Source organism: Anser cygnoides, chromosome Z (genome assembly GCF_040182565.1).
Source record: "Anser cygnoides isolate HZ-2024a breed goose chromosome Z, Taihu_goose_T2T_genome, whole genome shotgun sequence".
NCBI lineage: Eukaryota > Metazoa > Chordata > Aves > Anseriformes > Anatidae > Anser > Anser cygnoides.
The window spans coordinates 55,076,648-55,097,019 of record NC_089912.1 but is presented as its reverse complement, the minus strand read 5'-3'; the positions used below and the strand labels follow the sequence as shown (position 1 = coordinate 55,097,019).

General features: G+C 43.3%; 1 protein-coding gene across 12 annotated transcripts in view; it reads right to left on the bottom strand.

Moving 5' to 3' along the window:
- CCDC171 (coiled-coil domain containing 171) overlaps window positions 1-15,617 on the bottom strand; it is a 178,287-nt gene extending 162,670 nt beyond the window's left edge. For 6 of the 12 annotated variants that reach the window (XM_066987699.1, XM_066987701.1, XM_066987694.1 and 3 more), the window contains exons 1-4: window positions 14,076-14,393; window positions 12,634-12,706; window positions 9,384-9,522; window positions 7,060-7,234 (exon numbers count right to left, since the gene is read on the bottom strand). In XM_066987699.1, the coding sequence (XP_066843800.1) occupies window positions 7,060-7,234; window positions 9,384-9,522; window positions 12,634-12,706; window positions 14,076-14,085 (397 nt within the window). In that variant the 5' untranslated portion in view covers window positions 14,086-14,393. The other 6 variants (XM_066987698.1, XM_066987697.1, XM_066987696.1 and 3 more) reach the window with 5 other exon arrangements.
- Between the last annotated feature and the right edge of the window lie 4,755 nt (window positions 15,618-20,372).

The following is a 20,372-nucleotide window of genomic DNA, read 5'->3' as shown; positions in this document are numbered from 1 at the left end:
TGTTGGTTTATCTGTGTACTGTGATATTTTGTAGAACATTAGAGCATTAACATTTTGAGCACTGGAGAACACCACTTCCTCAATAAAGAAAAAATAAAATTTTGAGTTTCTGTAGTATCTTTCACACAAGGACATAAGAATGCGTCACAGATTTTTATAAACTGAAATCCTTCTCCTCTTGGAAAAGACTGAAAACCTGAGATAACTCTTTCAAGTGAGGTCTTTATAGCACAGAGGACAATTTCAGATTTCTACAGTACTTGGCCAGCTAATTTCCATATTTCTATCTGATAGATGCTGGTCTCTAGCATTTAACTTTAAGCTCAGTTAAAGACAATTAAAACCTATAAAGACATGCACCTGCCTAATAAAAGGAACTATAGGAAAACCTATAGGAAAACCTACTGAGTGATGCTGTTGAGATGCTGGAAGAAAAAGATGACATTCGGAAGAACCCGAATGGCCTCAAGTGCTGGGCCTATGTGAGCCTTATGAAGTTCAACAAGGCCAAGTGCAATGTCCTGCACCTGAGTCAGGGCAATCCTATGCATGAATACAGGCTGGATGATGAGTAGGTACACAGCAGCCATGCAGAGGACTTGGGGCAGTGGTGGATAAAAAACTGAACACAAACTGGCAAACCATATCCAGGGCTGCATCAAAAGAAGCGTGACAAGCAGGTTGAGGGAGGTGATTCTCCCCCTCTACTCAGCTCTTACGAGACCCCACCTGGAGCACTGCATTCAGCTCTGGGGCCCCCAACATAATAAGGACATGGACCTATTAAAACAGGTCCAGAGGAGGGCCACAAAGATGACCAGAGGGCTGGAGCACCTCTCCTGTGAAGACATGTTGAGTTGGGATTGTTTAGCATAGAGAAGAGAAGGCTACAGCGAGATCTCATTGCAGCTTCCAGTACTTAAAGGGGGCCTACACGAAAGCTGGGGAGGGACTCTTTGTCAGGGAGTGTTGTAATAAGACATGGGGTAATGGCTTTAAACTAAAAGAGAGGAGATTTAGATCTGATGGTAGGAAGAAATCCTTCACTCAGAGGGTGGCGAGGCACTGGCACAGGTTGCCCAGAGAAGCTGTGAATGCCCCATCCTTGGAGGTGTTCAAGGCCAAATTGCATGGGGCTTAGAGAAACCTGGTCTAGACGGTGGTGTCCCTGCCATATGGGCAGGGTTGGAACCAGATGGTGTTTAAGCTCCATTCCAATCCAAGCCATTCAATGATTCTACAAGCCAAGGCTGGTTAGGCTAGTAAGAAAAGGCTTGGCTTTTCCAAGGAAACTTAGTGCTGCCCCAAAGATTTAAACCTTCAGCCCTGCAAATGCCCTGAGATAGGGGAATATTGTATATGCTCTTCTGCAAAACCTTAAATGCTGTGGAAACCTTCATTACCTATGCCTACTAAGTGGTTTGACTAGGAACATGGTTTTATTTCACAAGCTGGCTTTTGGATGGAAGTATTTTCTATCAGGTTCTCACTTTTATGAACACAACTAAATGCACTGGCATTTCAGTGATCACCACTTTCTAACAGTTTTTTATTTCAAATTCATCTGAGTTTTCTGAAAATTCTTCCCACCTGAAGAAGAGCAAAACAAACAAAAGAGGCACATTAAGACAACATAGAGAATCAGTGGACAAAACAATGAGAAAGGACTGTAAGATGGCAGAAAATCAAGACTCACTGAGAACAGTAGAAAAACAATTTGGAGGAAATACTGAGGAGGCCTACAGGCCACAAACAAGCCCTTCTCTCCAAGCTGCTAAATCACAGAATCACAGAATTGTAGGGGTTGGAAGGGACCTCAAGAGACCATCAGGTCCAACCCCCCTGCCAAAGCAGGTTCCTTAGAGCAGGCTGCCCAGGTAGGCGTCCAGACGGGCCTTGAATATCTCCAGAGAAGGAGACTCCACAACCTCCCTGGGCAGCCTGTTCCAGTGCTCCGTCACCCTCACCGTGAAGAAATTCTTTCGCGTGTTGTTGCGGAACTTTCTGTGATCCATTTTGTGGCCATTACCCCTTGTCCTGTCCCCACAAACCACTGAAAAGAGGTTGGCCAAATCCCTCTCTCTCCCACACCTCAGGTATTTATACACATTGATGAGATCCCCTCCCAGTCTTCTTTTCACCAGGCTGAACAGACCCAGGTCTCTCAGCCTTTCCTCATAGGGGAGATGCTCCAGGCCCTGTATCATCTTTGTGGCCCTCCGCTGGACTCTTCCCAGGAGTTCCCTGTATTTTTTGTACCGGGGAGCCCAGAACTGGACACAGTACTCCAGGTGAGGCCTGACCAGGGCAGAGCAGAGGGGGAGGATCACCTCCCTTGACCTGCTGGCCACGCTCCTTTTAATGCACACCAGGATCCCATTGGCCCTCTTGGCCACCAGGGCACACTGCTGGCTCATGGCCAACCTGTCGTCCACCAGGACCCCCAGGTCCTTCTCCACAGAGCTCCTCTCCAGCAGGTCATCCCCCAGCCTGTACTGATACATGCGGTTGTTCCTTCCCAGGTGCAGGACTCTACACTTGCTCTTGTTAAACCTCATTTGGTTACTTCCTGCCCACCTCTCCAGCCTGTCCAGGTCTCGCTGAATGGCGGCACAACCTTCTGGCATGTCAGCCACTCCTCCCAGCTTTGTGTCATCGGCGTACTTGCTGAGGGCGGACACTACTCCCTCATCAAGGTCGTTGATGAAGATGTTGAACAGGACCGGACCCAGCACCGACCCCTGGGGAACGCCGCTAGTCACAGGTCTCCAGCCAGACTCTGCGCCGCTGATCACCACCCTCTGAGCTTGGCCAGTCAGCCAGTTCTCAGCCCACCTTACTGTCCACTCCTCTATCCCACACTTTCTCAGCTTTGCTATCAGGATGTCATGGGAGACAGTATCGAAAGCCTTGCTAAAGTCAAGGTAGATGACATCCACTGCTCTCCCCCCATCTACCCAGCTGGTGATGTCATCACAGAAGGCAACGAGGTTGGTCGAGCACAACTTCCCCTTGGTGAATCCATGCTGACTACTCCTCATAACCTTCTCCTCTTCCAATTGCTTGGAGATAGCATCCAGAACAAGCTGTTCCAACACCTTTCCAGGGACAGAGGTGAGACTGACTGGCCTGTAGTTTCCCAGATCCTCTTTCTTGCCCTTCTTGAAGACCAGAGTGACATTGGCTATCCTCCAGTCTTCAGGCACCTCTCCTGTTCTCCAGGACCTTTCAAAGATGATTGAGAGCAGTCCGACGATCACCTCTGCCAACTCCCTTAGCACACGTGGATGCATCCCATCGGGGCCCATGGATTTGTGTGCGTTGAGCCCACTCAGACGCTCCCGAACCACTCCCTCGTCAACCTCCCTCGCCCTCCATTTCCCAGATCCTTTCTCCTCCCTCCAGGGTCCAGGAGTCCTGGGGGGGGGAGTCCTTGAAGCAAAGACTGAAGCAAAGAAAGCATTCAGTATCTCTGCCTTCTCGGCGTCTCCCGTTACCAGGACACCCCCCTCGTTCAGCAAGGTACCCACATTATCCCTAGTCTTCCTTTTACTGTTTACATACTTAAAAAAAAACTTCTTATTATCCTTTATCTCTTCTGCAAGCTTCATCTCTAGGTGCTCTTTAGCCTTCCTCGTCGCGTCCCTGCAGGCCCTGACAACACTTCTATACTCCTCCCAAGAGGACAGGCCCTTTTTCCACATTTCATAGACCTTCCTCTTCCTTTTGATCTTGTCGATGAGCTCCTTGCTCATCCAAGCAGGTTTCGTGCCCCCCTTCCCTGATTTCCTACTCTTAGGGATACACCGATCCGGAGCTTGGAAGAAGTGCTGTTTAAACGTTGCCCAGCTCTCACAAGCACTCTTGCCTTCTAGCAACCTAGCCCATGAGATACCCCCAAGCAAGTCCCGGAAGAGGTCGAAGTTGGCTCTTCGGAAGTCCAGGGTGGCAATCCTGCTTATTGCCTTACTTCTTCCACCAAGTCCTGTCTTGAATTCCAGCATCTCATGGTTGCTGCATCCCAAGCTGCCCCCAGCCTTCACATCCCTAACAAGCCCATCCCTGTTGGTAAGGACAAGGTCCAGAAGCACCCCCCACCTCGTCAGCTCCTCCACCACCTGCGTCAGAAAATTATCTTCAACGCATTGTAGGAACCGTTTGGACTGCGCATGCCTGGCCGAGTTGCTTACCCAACAGATGCCTGGATATTTGAAGTCCCCCATGAAAACCAGTGCCCAGGATCGTGAGGCTACTACCAGCTGCTTGTAGACGGCCTCATCGACCTCCTCCTCCTCCTGATCTGGTGACCTGTAGTACACCCCCACAACAGTGTCCCCCATACCAGCCCACCCCTTAATTCTCACCCACAAGCTCTCCACTTGTCCTTTGCCGTCCCCCAGGTGGAGCTGGTTACACTCTAATTGCTCCCTCACATAAAGGGCAACCCCACCCCCGTGCTTCCCCAGCCTGTCTTTCCTAGAGGACATAGCCCTCCATGACAGCTTTCCAGTCATGCGAGCTGTCCCACCACATCTCTGTGATCACGATGAGACCGTGGCCCTGTGACCAAACACAGATCTCGAGCTCATCCTGTTTATTTCCCATGCTTTGCACACTGGTATACAGTGCCAGATGGGGACACACCACAGCACCAAATAACTGAATAAAGCTCCAAGTGACCAAGGAAAACAAGTAGTAAACCAAAAACAGCAAAAGAACTGTGAAGCAACTTCATAATTATTTGACTTCTTCAGTGGCCGTTGCAGAGGAAAAAAAAAGCAGTTTGGGGAATTTCAACCAATTTAATTCATTGACAATTAACAGACTACTAAACACTGTTCCTTCCAATACCAGAAACAAACTAATATACTGACGCACAGAAAACGCCCCTTGTTTCTGCAAAATCTCTCTTACCTCCTTTTTGCTCTCCAGTCCTCTCACTGCATATTGCAATCAGTCCATTTGCTGAGGTGATGGGCAGTGCAGGAGATCAGGGTCAGTGCACTGTGATTCCTCCACCAGTGGTAGTCCCTTTTGAGTCCTACCTCTGTCTCTGCTTGGGCCATCACTGCTTTGGCCCCAGCCCTACTCTGTTCCTGCCTCTCCTTCCTTCTTCTTCTCTAGCCACCTCTCCCTCCTGCTGCTCTGGTGCTGTTTCTTTTTTCTTCTTTTTGCTTCCTCGCTGCATTTACCACCCTTTCTGGGCTACTTTTCCACAGAAGTACCACATACTTGCTGGTGGGCATGCTTTCCTGCTTGCTGGGTTCATCAGCTGTGGAGCTGACTAGAACATACCTCCTCCTGCACAGGTAACCAACAGCCCCATGCCCACCGTAGCAGCCAACAAATACAGCTTTTTCTAAATCATAAAGTATGTAAAAACGTGAGATTTTAATTATTTTAAAATGCACATGCATACTGATCACTTCTAAAGCAGAACAGACTCAAAAACTGTCATGCAAATTAGCAATAATATGAACATGTAAAAGATAGCCTTCCTTTATGTAAGAAAGTAACACTTCTTGCAATAGTAGGGGAATCCTTAAAAAAGCCTTCTTCCATTTTGCAATCCCCAAAAAACAATGTTTTACTTTGCCTTTTATTCTCCAGAGCAGTGGAAAAAAGGGAGTAAAAACTTCAGCTTTCTAATTATCTTAGAAATACCTGGTACAATATGTGTTTCCAAGTTTCCAAGTCTTCACACCTTGGAAGAATAAGATCTACATTAGCAGCACTCTGAACTCTTCACTGAAAATCAAAGATTCATCAAACTCACAATTGTATCTCATGTACTAGGTTAAAAAGGTGTAATATTATATTGCCTCACCTTGATTACTGTGTGCAGTTTTGGGCACCACAGCACAAAAAGGATGTGAAACTATTGGAGAGTGTCCAGAGAAGAGCTACTAGGATGGTGAAGGGCCTAGAGGGGAAGATGTATGAGGAGCGGCTGAGGTCACTTGGCCTGTTCAGCCTGGAAAAGAGGAAACTGAGGGGACACCTCATCGCAGTCTACAGCTTCTTCACGAGGGGAAGTGGAGGGGCAGGCGCTGATCTATTCTCTTTAGTGACCGCCAATAGGACCCGCGGGAATGGTGTCAAGCTGTAATAGGGGAGGTTCAGGCTGCATATCAGCAAAAGGTTCTTCACCGAGAGGGTGGTTGCACACTGGAACAGGCTCCCCAGGGACACAGTCACGGCAGCAAGCCTGTTGGAGTTTAAGAAGCGTTTGGACTGTGCACTTAGTCACATGGTCTGAATTTTTGGGTAGACCTGTGTGGAGACTGGAGTTGGACTCCATGATCCTTGTGGGACCCTTCGAACTGGGGATATTCTATAATTCTAGGATTCTATTCTTACTTAGATAATTAAAGATGAACTTCACTTACTTGTAAGAATGAGAAATTTCACATAATCTGTTGAGAAGGATCAAGGAAATCTGAATTTCTGAATATAACACTAGTAGGAAAAAAATGTCTAGGTAAAAACCTTCCCCTCTACATACTAATGTTATACTCCTTCCCCCAAATAGAATAACTCCACAACATACATGTTCTATTACCTATAACAAGAGAAACGAAGAGGATGAGAAGAATAGGAACTAGACATGAATAATGAAATACCTGAAGCCATTGAAGAGATGAAAGACAGAAGTTGCATGATGAGAAGTGCTGGAACAAAGTTGTTGGAAATAGTGCAAACAAATGAAATGGAGTGGTTTTTTTTTTCCCAAAATGGGAATGAAGAACTGCTGGACATTGCAATAACCGGGACAGGTTAATCATGGGTTAACCATGATTACAATTCTGTACAAGGACAGCAGCAAAAGAGGGAATGGAAGACAAGGAGAAAAAATAAAAAGGGATGATAGGCTTAGGAGGTTAGTTTTAATTCACACAGGAACCAACAAGCACACCAGTTTACAAGAACAGACAGGTAAGAGAGATTAAAGAAAAACAGCAATAAGTAGAAAATTTAATCAAGTTACAGCACCTCATCTGTCTGCCCGACCTGTAACAGACTTCACCGCTTATCAGCATTTGCTCTTCTGAAACTTACCTTGCAGCTCCACAAGCCTGGTTTTTACAGCACTTAATTCCTCTTCTGCATCATGCATTCTCAAATTAGCATCTTTTCTGGCAACTGCCAATTCATACTCCAGACTTTGTCGCACTGCCTCTCCTTTCTCAACTTCACACCGTAATTTGACAATCTGGATTTCATGGTTAGACAGCTAGAAAATAAGATTTGTTTCAGAAAACTGGCAACAATGCTCCTTTAAATAAGCAGCATGTTACAAAAATATGCCTGCGGAGTATTTTCAGAAGATATCTTGAGTTGCATTTACAGCTACCTTCTTATTACACTTAAAAACTAGTCTTGCAAATGACAAAATCTGCATAAATATACTGTCATTGTTTTATATGCAAACTGGTCATATTCCTAGATCAAGTTCAGGTACTTAAAAGAAACACCTTCATTCTTTCAAAACTATTCCACCTTAAGAAAGTAAGTCATGATAGTGTCATCTTCTTGCACCTCAAAATTAAAAACTGCAGCTACCAAAACATTCTATTCAACAGGCAATTTTCTATCAATTTTCTTCAAATTTAACACTTTGAAGAACAGTTATGTTGGGATGCTAGGCTACCAAACCTCTAGTAACTGACAAGCATGCATATGAACATAAAGTTTAGTTCAATAAAGGTACCCAGTACTCAAACAGAATGCAGTTAAATTTAACAAACAACAAATTAAGAATGGAAAACTTTTCAAAAAGTGACCTCATCCAGATTAAGAAACACAGTCCCATCATTGTAAAATACAGATTTCGTCAGAATGTCTACAGAGTAGCCTCTTGACTGGAATGATATTGGTTGTAGGTAACTTGAGCACTCCCATTATATGTAACTATACTGTAAATAGAAAGAAACGGTCTCTCAAGTAGTTCATCTACTTAAAAAGCAACCTGACTGTGCAGTACAAACAACAGCAACATGGTACAGCACATTAATTTTGCTATGTACACCCAGTTTACGAATTCTCAATTTAAGAGGTTATTCTTCAAATCCAGATAGCTTCTGGTGCCCATTTTTATGGAATAACACCACAGCTGATGGGACAATGGAAGAAGAATGCAGCACAAGAGCAAGTTGCTGTGGGAGAAGCAGGAATCTCTTCATCTACGTACACTCCAATAATAAATGAATGTGGAAAAGCAAACTTGGTTTACTGGCTCAATTTAACCCCAACAAAACCAACGAGAACCTGCATCCATCACCCCCAGAAAACTGCTAAGAACAGAATTACCATCCATAGTAGTAATACTTCCACACAAGCACAGTTTAAAGCAGCACATCACTCCTCAGATTGGCATTAGTAAGTGTAGGGAAGTATTCCTAGTATCAAAACCTCTGCAGTTGATTACAACTACCACTGTACTCAGTGCTCACCTTTTCTTATGTATACAAATGCAAAAATTTTTAATCTATCTTAATTTGAGTATCAAAGTATTTTCTTGCTATTACCACTTCATTTCAATACTAATCTCCTACAATACCACCAGGAAAAATCTCTGTAATGCTGGTAAAGCAATCTCCCTGCGAATGAAGCTTTCATTAAACAATGCCAAGTGCTTGACAAACACTTCCACTGGAAGAGGCTCCCCAGGGAAGTAAGTGGTCATGGCCCCAGACCTGCCAAGGTTCCAGAAGCTTTTGGACAATGCACTGGGTCTGATTTTTGGGTGGTCTATGCAGACCCAGGAGCAGGACTAGATGATCCTTGTGGGTCTCTTCCAACTCAGGACATTCTATGATTCTATTCCACAACATTTGCACTTTATACATTTTGCTACAAATTCTGCAAAATAGCAAATTTGTACAAGGTAAGACAGTGCAAGACAATCAATGTCTTGCACCCTAGCTAGATAGGTAGATACCCTAGCTAGATTTGATGTACACAAACAAAAACAACCATGAGTCATAAAGCTAGCAAAATGATCTCCACAGAATTAAAATGCTACCCTAATATTCTGAAAAAATAAAAATAGAATAAAGAACTAAATACATTATTTTTATCAAGCTAGATTCAAGCTGTGGCATCTATCTTTTTGTGCCATTAGGCAATTTTATCTAACAAACTACTGGTGAAGGCAGAAATTTTCCTTGCAGAAAATTTGCACCAACGTTGGAATGACTTTAATTATTAACAATGACAGGAGAGCCACTAAAACAGGTATGAGAGGTCTGTAGAGTGACACCTTTATTATTATTTTTCAGCTAATGACTGCACTTTCAACACATCATGCGAGAACATGATTTTAATGAAACAAGATTACATTTCTTAAAAGAGCAAAATAAAGCAAACAAAAAAAAACTTACTTCTTGATGGTGTTTAATGGCTATGTCTAATTTTTCTTTTTCGGCTTCATAGAGTTGCCATGCTAGATCTTCATCAGTGTCCAATTCTGATTCATCGCTATTTTTTAGTAACTGTGACTCATTCTTGGCACTATCTAGGCTGCAAAATATGAATGTTTTCAAAATACATGAATACTCCTTATAAATTTTAGTGGTCCCTTACTTCAATGATTAGTTTGTGAGGCAAAAATTCAAAACATTCACAAATTATGCCATGTAGTTGTTATCATACTATTGCTTTTTGAAAAAAGAGTTACATATAATTGCTTGTTATGCAGGATACGGGATGTAGCTCTAGGCACTGAAAATAGATATATGTTTTGTGTTTCCAAACGTTGATTTTAAAACGTGTTCTTCTATTGTTTTTCATTGTCTTTGTTATTGATTCAATAATCTTTCAAGACGCTTTCAAAACATCATTCCATCTCTTATTTATCTCCTGCAGTAGGGTTCTTTTTTTTAAAAAAAAAAAAAAAGAAAAAGCATTGACTTACCATCCCAAAACCACCCCTATCATGTAACAAATGCACATATTTGGAATCAAAATAATCTTTACATATTTTTTGAAAGATGCACACATTTGCATTTCACATAAGCAACTGATTACTAACATAATACCTCTTAAAGGTCTAGTCCTCTAAAATAGCTAATATGTTCATTTCAATTAGAATTTAATTTAACAGAAAAACTACTTGACAGCAGGATCAGTCCTTAGGAACCACAAGCAATATTAAAATAATAGAAACAAGTTTTTATACATAGACTGGAAATTGAGTACAAAAATGAACATTTCATTAAAATACGCTAGTTTTATAATCTTGTGTGCAATTACTGTAATTTCAGGTTGGCCACTTTTAAATTTATTTCAAGAGTTAAAACTCAGTCTTCACATTTTATATATATATATATAATATATATATATAGTAAATGTATATATATACACACGCTATACTATATTTACTATATATATAATAAAAAAGTCTGGCTGGAGTAATTAGCTGCTCCATACAAAAGCAAAAGTTTTCAGAATCACTAGGAAACACACCATGAAGAGAAACATAATCAGATTAGCCAAAAAGGTGCTATCATCTCACACTGAATTAAAAATGATAAATCATTATCTTACCTTTGTCTTAAGAGTCCTAAGTATTAATTGCAAAACAACAGAACCTACTGGGATTTAATTATTTTTTTTTTCTAAGACCTCTTTACCCTTGGGTTTGTGCAGAGGCACAACTAATATTTTCTATGTCTGAGAGCCCTACGTGATGATACACATAGCAGGAAAAAGACAAGAACATTGTCAAAAACGAGAACAATAGCATATATTTTTGACTGTTACCTTTAAAGACATCACTACTAATGAAGGATGAAATTCTATTTCTTATAAAAGGTCAAAAAATATTTTGATGAAATAAATATTAAGTCTATTTTCATTTAAAACCAAGACAGACTTTACCTATGAGACCAATATAACTGTTATGTCATCAGTAATTGTTTTATGGGGTGCTGTGTATTTGACACGTTTTATATGTTTAATAATTGTAGGAGATAAGGATCATTAAAACCTGTGCGCCCTGAGAGAAAACCATAGGTGCATTACTAGCTTTCAGGGTTACTGTGGTAGCCATACCCAAAGGAATCAACATCACTCAAATGGCAAAAGATCAACAACAAAGTAAGCAATATCACGGATTGCTATTTTATATAACTCATAGCTACAGCAGTAAGAAGATGTGGTAAATCAAGCAGGAAACAAGAAGGATCTGAACAGCCGGAGCTTCCAGAAACTCTGTAAAAGCTTGTTTGTGGACATCGTGTAAGTGTCCACAGAGACTTATTTTCCCCTCCGCTCTTCTCCATGGCTGGAGAAAACCAATGAAAGACAGACATGTCATTATTCAGGGATGATACAAAAAGTATCAATCTGATTTATAGGCAGCTAAAAGAAGACCAGAGTTAGCAAAGCACAAGTTAGGGAGAAAATCAGAATCCAAATTGTCCTTCTCCTCTCTCTGCAGTCTTCAAGGAAACATACGCTATGCAATGATTATGTTACTTTTTAGCTGGGGGGTGGGGTTAGTGTGCATGTGTCATTTTTCTTCTTTAAAGCCAGTAATTATCTCCAGCGCATGCAATACTTTCATGCCACCTATTGTAGGAGATTCTTCCTTCCATGTTCATATGTAAAGCAAAAGGGTTACTGTACAAAGCTCAGTGAAGCTTAAATCAAAGACAAAACCACACAAAATTCCTGGAAAGTTTCACATGTGTGATTTGGAATCTAATAGAAACTCAGAGAAAACTTTGTATTTCCATTTTCATATATTCGTGGTTCATCAGTAATAGGTTTTGAACAAAAACATCTATTCTACCAGCTACAGCTTTTGTCTAAGGCACTATTTTAGTAACATCTTCAAATTTCTTCAAGACATAGGCAGGTGAAACAGCTTTTGAGTTCTACACTGCAAAATGCCTTTCTGTAACTCAAAAGCTTTAAATTCACATTCACTTCCTAAGTCAGCTAGCTATAGTGGACACAGAACGTTATAGAAGAAGGTTTTTGCTATCTTTTCCTCCGTATCTAGCAGAAAGTGTAAACTTTGTAACAGTGATTATTTTATTATTTCTTAATATTCCTATTAGTATAATCTTGCTAAATTCCTCTACCTCAAGGAGCAGTCTGCAGTCTGACTGCCTAACCAAAGTTAGAAGTCATGGAATTTTCTTATTCCTGCCTACATCATTGCCAGCTCTGTATAATGAGGCTTTAAACAGTGGTAAATAGCTGTTACAGCTAAGATAAACAGAATTAACTAAAGCTTAGTTTAATTGTGCTAAGTATCAAACATGCCAGGCTGTAAAAAATACAGCCTGCATGTAAGACTTAAAGCTGACCTCTACCACCTCACCTAATGCAGAATCTTTCTGTCACTCCAGGTCAGAATTCCTGACTGCAGACAGGAACTCCTTCTAATATCTAAGTCATGTCTTTGTAATCCTCACACGAGAATTCCAGCACATCAGATGGTCATTACATGTATCTTCAAGCAAAACTTTTTACATGGTGACTATATCAGCATGGCACGGCTTTGATGAATCACATCTTATTCTTCCTCAGGCTGAATTACACAGTTTCAGGGACCTTGAAAATTAGTCACAAAGAGATGAACCATAGTACGGAACTACAAAATATAGAAGTAAAGCTCACCAATTAGCTTCCTGGATTGCGTGACTGACTGTAGAAGATGAACTCTTGATATCCATTATGCAGATTTTTAAGTCTACGAACAAAAAAAAAGAAAACATAATGGAAAGAATACTTTATTAAAAAATCTTAAAAATAAATCTAAAATAATATTCAATGAAGGCAAGTCTGAAGCAGCAAGGAATTAACAGTATATCCGTGAGTGTGCATATATTTGATATCAGCTTCTAAATGGGAGAGAAGCCTTTCAGGTGACATTAAAACAGTGACCTCATTCTGTACTTTTTCATAATGCACTCAAATCTTATGGCTGTGGTGTCTTTTGGTTTGTTTGGCATTGTTGTTTTCTTAGCGTCATAACACATTTCAGGCCCCAGATGGTTTCTTCTGTCACACTTAGCAGCTTCAGTTTTCTGTTTGGCACATGCTGTTTGTGGTAGGTGGTTTAACCAGAAACTGGCATTACTGCAGACCATTGCTGAGGCACCGAATGGCTGAGCTGGGAAGGGACATCTGAAGGCCATCTGGTCCAACCCCCTGCTCAAGCAGGGCCTCATACAGCAGGCTGCCCAGGACCATGTCCGGGTAGCTTTTGACGATCTCCACTTCCCCACCCACAGCAGAGAACTGCTTCTTGATGATGGAACTTTTTGTGCTTCAGTTTGTGCCTGTTGCCTCCTGTCTTGCCACTGGACATTGCTGAAAAGAGCCTGGCTGCGTCGTCTTTGCACTCTCCCTTGAGATATTTATACGCAGTGGTAAGATCCACTCCAAGCCTCCTTTCCCAGAGGAGATGTGCTCCAGCCCCTCGATCGTCTTCGTGGCCCTCCATTGGACTCTTTTCAGTACGTCCATGTCTCTCTGCTACTGGGGAGCCCAGAACTGGACACAGTACTCCAGGTGCAGCTTCACCAATGCAGAGTAGAGCCGAAGGATCTCCTCTCTCGACCTGCTGGCGATACTTCACCTAACGCAGCCCAGAATACCGTTAGCCTTCTCAGTAGCGAGGGCACGCATCTGACTCGTGTTCAGCCTGGTGTCTACCTGGGCTCCCGGGTCCTTCTCTACACAGCTGCTTTCCGTCTGGCTGGCCTGCAGCATGGTCGTTCCTACCCAGGTGCAGGACTCTACACTTCTCATCGCTCAACTTCATGAGGTTTGTTGTCAGCCCACCTCTCAGCCTGTCCAGGTCCCTCTGGATGCCTGGTTAATTCAGCCTCCCCACAGTTTGGTCTCGTATGTGAACTTACAGAGGATGCACTCTACCCCATCGTTCAGTTTGTTAACGAATATGTTAAACAAAACTGGACACAGTACTGACCCCTGGGGCAGTCTGCTCATTACAGGCCTACAACTGGACTTTGTACCACGGACCACTACCTTCTGGGTCCAGCTGTTCAGCTGGTTTTCGATCCACCTCACTGTCTGCTAATCCTTCAACATACCGCTTTTCATTCTTCAGCAGCTTCTCTCACGCAGGACAGTGTAAGAGGCCTTACTGAAGTCTAGGAGGACAGTATCCGCTGGCCTCTGTCACCCCCGTCCTTCAGGCTGGTGATTTCATTATAGAAGCGTAACTAGTTTGGTCAGGCATGACCTCCTTTTGGTGAATCCTGACTACTACTGATGATTTTTTCCTTCACGTGTCTGGAAATGGTTTCCAGGATTAGCTATTCCATCACCTTCCCAAGGAAGGAGCAGAGGTTTTCTTGGTCCTGCTGCTTGCCCTTTTTGAAGATAGGACTGATGTTTGCTTTTGGACATTAAGCTTCGTGGACTGCATGACTGACTGTAGAAGACGAACTCTTGATATCCATTACGCAGCTTTTTAAGTCTATGAACTCTGGAGAATCAACATCACCTTCGACTATAAATATTTTTAGTTGAGAAGCTTCAAAGATTACTCTTTTCCATACGATAAAAACTTTAAAGCCTGTAACAGAGACATACTTTAATTTTCTTAGCAACATAATGAAAGAATCATTTGTCAACACTCACAAATAGTTACCAAACAGCACTACTGTGTCATGGGAACAATCACCACCAACTGTAGTTTGAAATCAGCTTTACCCAACAAAAACAACTGTACAGTGAGTCCTCTAAGCTTGAATGCTGTAGATGAAAAAAAATAATGCATTTTATAGAATATCTGCTGCCAGAGTTTTCAGAAGAATGCCAACACAAAATTTTGTGTAGCCTATATATGCTGTTCCACTCCTTACAGTCTTGATTCTCTTAAGAAGATAACAAATTCAATTTATCTCCAAAATACTGAGGGAGATATTTTATGTCTTCTAATACTGGAGTATTATTTTATTATTAAGTAATACTTAAAATACTGGAGGAGGGTGAGAGGCAGCGTGGGGGGTTCGAGTCAATAGCCAAGTTTAGGTGAACACAGCAACACAGCTAGTCTTCCATTACACAAATCCGCTATTTTGTGCTTAAAAACATCTGTGTTGTATCAGATACATCAGCAATATATGAGGGTAGAAAGGAGGAGCACTAAGCTACAGCCCCCATCACCTTTAGAGGAAACTTTTTAATTCGGTATTCGTGACAGGGAAAAAAAAAATCAGTATAAATAGCATGTTGATAACATAGATTGTATTAATAAGAGAGCATTTACTTGTAGCGAACTGATTTAGGGGTTCCCTCCGTTAACTACAGCCAGACACCACGGTACACGCCGAGGCACGCCGCCTCCAGGGTGGGGAAGGAAAAAATAAAATGGGGGGGGAGGGGGGGGTGCAGCCCGAAGCGCAGCTCACCGGGAGCCCAGGGTGCCGGGAAGCTCTGCCTCGACGCTGGGCTATCGCCGGGCGGGCACGATGCCCCGCGGGCGAGCGGCGATACCCGATGGGGGCAGCGATGGGGCACCGCTGCGCAGCCCACCCGCTCCCGTCCCGCCGCACCCCGGGGCTGCCGGCGGCGCCGCTCGGTCGTTAGGGCCCGGCGGGGAAGACGCGGCCGCGGCGCGTCACGGAGACGCCGCGCATGCGCGGGGCGGGGCGGGACGGGGGCGCTCGCCGCGGGCTCCCGCCTCGGCCGGCGGCGGGGGGGTCTGAAGGGGAGCGGAGCCGGGGGGGTTGGGGGAGGGGGGGGGGGGGAGACAGCCCACCCAAGGCGTGCCAGAAGGGCAGGCACCGTGTTCTTCTGGAAATCCTGCCACGGGCTGGAGAGAGTTAAAGCTGCATCAAAGTGTTCAATAAGTGTCGCTAACGTCATAAGCACATGCACGTTGGGGCTCTGGTAGCGAGTAGTCGGAAACGTGTTATTTTCCTACTGCTGTGACGAACTTCTGCAGGCCCCGAGAAACCTGGGTCCCTTGCGGAGAGTGTGCCTCAGCAAGGGCGCATCACAGCTGTCACCAGCCACGCTCGGCAAAACGTTGGGCAGACGGTCTCTTAACGCTCATCTGCACCTGAAGAAAAAACGCATTACGATGTATCACCTGCAATTATGATTACAGGGAGATCTGAGGGAATGCATGATCCACAAGGGTTAATCTCAGCAAATTCCCAGCCCAGATACGGGCAGGTTATCTGAGAATGCACAGTCCGGGCTGCCACCGTCACAGTCCAGGCAGGTCACTGAAGAGGCTCAATACCCTGACAGACAGGGCACAGAATGGGCACATATTAAAAACACAGAAAACAAAAACCTTCTTCGGACAACTCAGTTATCATTACAGAAGGGATCACTTAATTTAACTGTAATCGAAGCTGGCCCTAATTACCAGCTTAGGTGCGCGTGAAGGCTGGGTATACGAGCGTCCAGCAAGCCCCACAGAGCTTGTATGGGTGCCATGTTCCGCACTGGGTGCGCAGACATGGTCCCATCTGCGCTGTCCTGCGGCGTAGGTAAATACCGTCCTCTTAACACTAAGGGGAGCTGTGTGGCATCATCTCATCCGAGGCTTTCTCGGCGGCGTTTGGTCTGGCAGCTCCGTCTCCAGATTTGGTGCCACTGTTTAGTCTGGATGCAACAAGTGGAAGCAAACAGAGACGAGTCTTAATCTTTTCCTTAACCCAGTCTTCTGAATCTAAAGGCTTCGGATTATGTAGCTTCAAAAATCTCTCGGGAAATACTATTAGTGATTGAAATGAAAACATGATATCTGTTATATGTATATAAATATATTACATTTATTAAATACATAAGCAAACATAAAATCGTTTATTCTTTTTTCTACTTGGAATTCCCCAACAGGACAGAAATTACGCTAAGGACAGTTATCTATGAAGTCAAAATCAGCTTATATTAACCACAGCACTGCAGTTGGTCCTCAGTCAGGAAAACACTCATACTGAATTCAAAGTACAGCTAATTGCTTTGGATTACAGGTCGACATGATTTACTTCATTATCACAAGTACTGTCACAGTAGTTGAGGTCCCCTATGACTTTTACCCACAGTTGTTTCCTGTCACTTTTAACTGCAGAAATGTCTCTTTGGGCTGAGATTTCCTAAGATGCATGGTGAAATATTAAGCTGATACTAATATCCTTCAGCATAGACTGAAGTTCAAATTGCAAGAGACAAAAAGCTCCATATTATTTCGCACCCTCCAAGAGGTCTCAAAACTTGATCTCTAGTTTGTGATCTGATCTGTATAATCTGGTTTTAGCTGTGTTTTTTTTCTACATCTGCATTATATGGTAGATTTGTCTCGTAAACAAGCCAATGAAGTTCTTTGTCCAGGTCTATAACAGTAAAAAGAATCATTATGTTACAATTATTTTAACAACAGAATTTCCTTGCTGATCAAAAACATGGTAGTGATTGAGGACTCCTCTGCTGTCGTCTGATGGCACTTGAAAATAGAAGCAGATGGAAAAGGCATAGAATACTAAAGGAATATAAATTACAGGATAACATGGAAGGAATTGGAGAGACTTCAGATCATGTGTACAAATTCTCACAGGTTTTCTAACCGTAAAATCTTCCCAGACATAGAACCAATAAGCAATTACTTTATCTACCCAAAAGAATGCACAGCTTTTTTTTTGACCTTGATTCATAAGCCACATTAGACAAAACAGTACTGACTTATGCATGTAGCAAAGAAAACATCCCTCCGTCCTCGACTACTGAAAAGTTCATCTCCTGCATAAAATGCTTTAGAAGTTTTTCACTCTTTAAGGAATATTTCAGTCTACAACCTATGGATACTCAGGATATTTTTTTTGTTTGTTTGTTTGTTTGTTTTTCAGGAAGATAGCAACAAAACTGTATTAGACATTGAATTCAATGTTAACTTTTATGTGTGAAATAGATTCTTTAGAGAGACGTGTTCACAATGTGTATAGAAGCAGCACTTGAAGTTCTGGAAAAAGAAGGTGAAAACCTGTTACGTCTGTATGGTTCTCACCTTAGCAGAGCACGACCAACTGCTTCACTTGCAGACAGGATGACAGCCTGCTGTTTTGCAGAGCAAGCTAACCCACACCTGCAGGAAATCAGTTGGAAATACTGTTTCAAACAGACAAGCTCAAGAAATGCAACTCCTCACAATAAGAATGTTTTTGTTTGTTTGTTTTTGTTTTTTCACCTGTGAAAAAGTTGCCACAGCTTGTGATAGCTTGCTTTCTATCAGTGCACTGACCTCTTACTTTAGCACCAGCTGGCAGGTCTGGCTCTGCAGATTCTGTCATTCAAAATGAAACCATTTGCTAAAAATTGGTGATGCTACCCTTCTTAAAGCTTAATAGCATCAGTATGACCTGCTACTGTCTTCTGAGCACAGTGTCTGCATTGCAACGTACATGTCGTTTCGTTCCATGTTAGCCTATATTTGAACAGTTTGTCTACAGTCTTCTGTTTACTTAACACTTTAGTCCATATTTGAACCGTTTGTCTTTAGTCTCTTTACTTAATGTACAAATGAGCCTGATCACACGCAAAATATAACTTGTTCAAACAATTTTATTTTTTCATTCTTTAAATCATATTTAACTTTGTATTCTTTACCTTTTAAAAATGTATTAGTCTCATTAGCATCTTCTGAAGAACACCCTACTTTTTGATAAAACCAAGTAATCTTGAATTGCTTCCTTAATTAGGAAAAATCAAAACTTTTTCAGAAGCCCTCCACTGAATTAAATGCAATTTGCAAGGCTTCTGGTTCCTGAGAAATAGCAGATTCAAAAGGATGTTTCCAAAGGCTGAGAAAATTGGAATGTCCTCAAGACATTCCGTAAGCACTGCTTCAAAACTAAAATACGAACTTATTTAATCTGATATGGAAGACAAATGTAATCATATGACTAAACAGTAATGATTTAGCTACGGGAATCCCTGCAGATTGTCAATTCCTGCCTAGCAAAATATTAATATATGTTTTGTTTGTTTGTTTGTTTGTTTTTCCCAGTACTAAACACTGTCACATTTATGAAAAATTAGGAAACTTTATCTACTGCTGAAATTAGAATGACTCGATGCACCAAAACGAAGAGTTCTGTAACTACCAATGCAGTGACTGTTTTCTACTGGTCAAACTGGTACCTTCTGCTAAACAAGTCCAGATGTACAATCTACCTTAGTCGTATTTTTTAAACAACTTCTGCCACAAATGTGTGAAGAGTTAACATTTATAAATTACTTTTTTTTGCTTAAAAGGACAAGGGAGCCTGGAACAAAACAGGACTTTCTCTGTGGCAACTGAAGTGGGTGTTTTGGGTCTGACTTCACTTTCAGTATCAAAACTAACACCAGTATGCTGTTTCTTCTTACAAGGATGTCTCCTTCTACACCAGTGCCACAGAGGAGAGACGACAGAAATCTGGCCCATGACACTTGCGCACGGTGCCCCATAGTGAGGGTGGCTGCTCAAGCACTGCGTGGTTTCATCTGCCAGCGTCAGATAATGTAATTATGCGAGGAGTAAGAACTAACTTTGTGTGCTACGCCTCTTCCTTACACCTCTTCTTCCTGGGTTTGGCCACAGTGCTAGCACAAACGCTGCGCTTGCTGTGCGGGACCACGGGGAAGGGTCAGAACCACACCTGAGCTGGCGGGCTTGGTGATTTTCAGTGCAGCAGGAGAAGCAGCAGATCCAACAGGACAGGCAGGACAGGCAGGGGGACAGAAGCTGTTGAATAAGCTGCTTCAGGAGGGGGTGAAACGGTACGAGACGGGCGGTTTTGGTACTGTCAGGTAAACAAGCCGGAGTAGATAAGAAGAGAACAAGGAGCACAGCCTGAACAGTAGTCCAGATTTAAAAGAAACAGTAGTCCAGATTTAAAAGAAAAAAAAAAAAAAAAAAAAGAGTTGTGACCACTAAGCTGTAAGACCTTCAGACAGCAGAGACTGAAACCAAGGGCATCAGTTGGTGAACGCGGGGGGAAACCCAGAAGTTAAGAGAATAAACGAGGTTAGGAGCACGTGGGGAACAGCGGCAGCCTGGGGACTGGCAGGAGTAAGGGCTGCGGGGTGTAGAAGGGGAGCGTGCTTTAACAGGGCTCGAAAGCGGAACAAAGGGGAGGGCTGGGGCAGCCAGCACCAGCTCGGCTCCGGGCGGCGACGCAGCCCCGACCGCGCTCCGCGCCGGCTCCCTCAGCGCCGCCAACGGCCGCTGCCAGCGGCGGGAGGGCGGCAGCGAGGCAGCGCCGCCCCCCCCGCCCCGCCTCCTCCGCGCCCCCGCCCCGCGGGCGGTGGAAGGTGCCACTCGCCGGGCCGGGGGGGCCGGGCCGAACCGGACCCGTTGGCCGGCTTCCCGCCCGCACCGGCTCTGCCGCCCG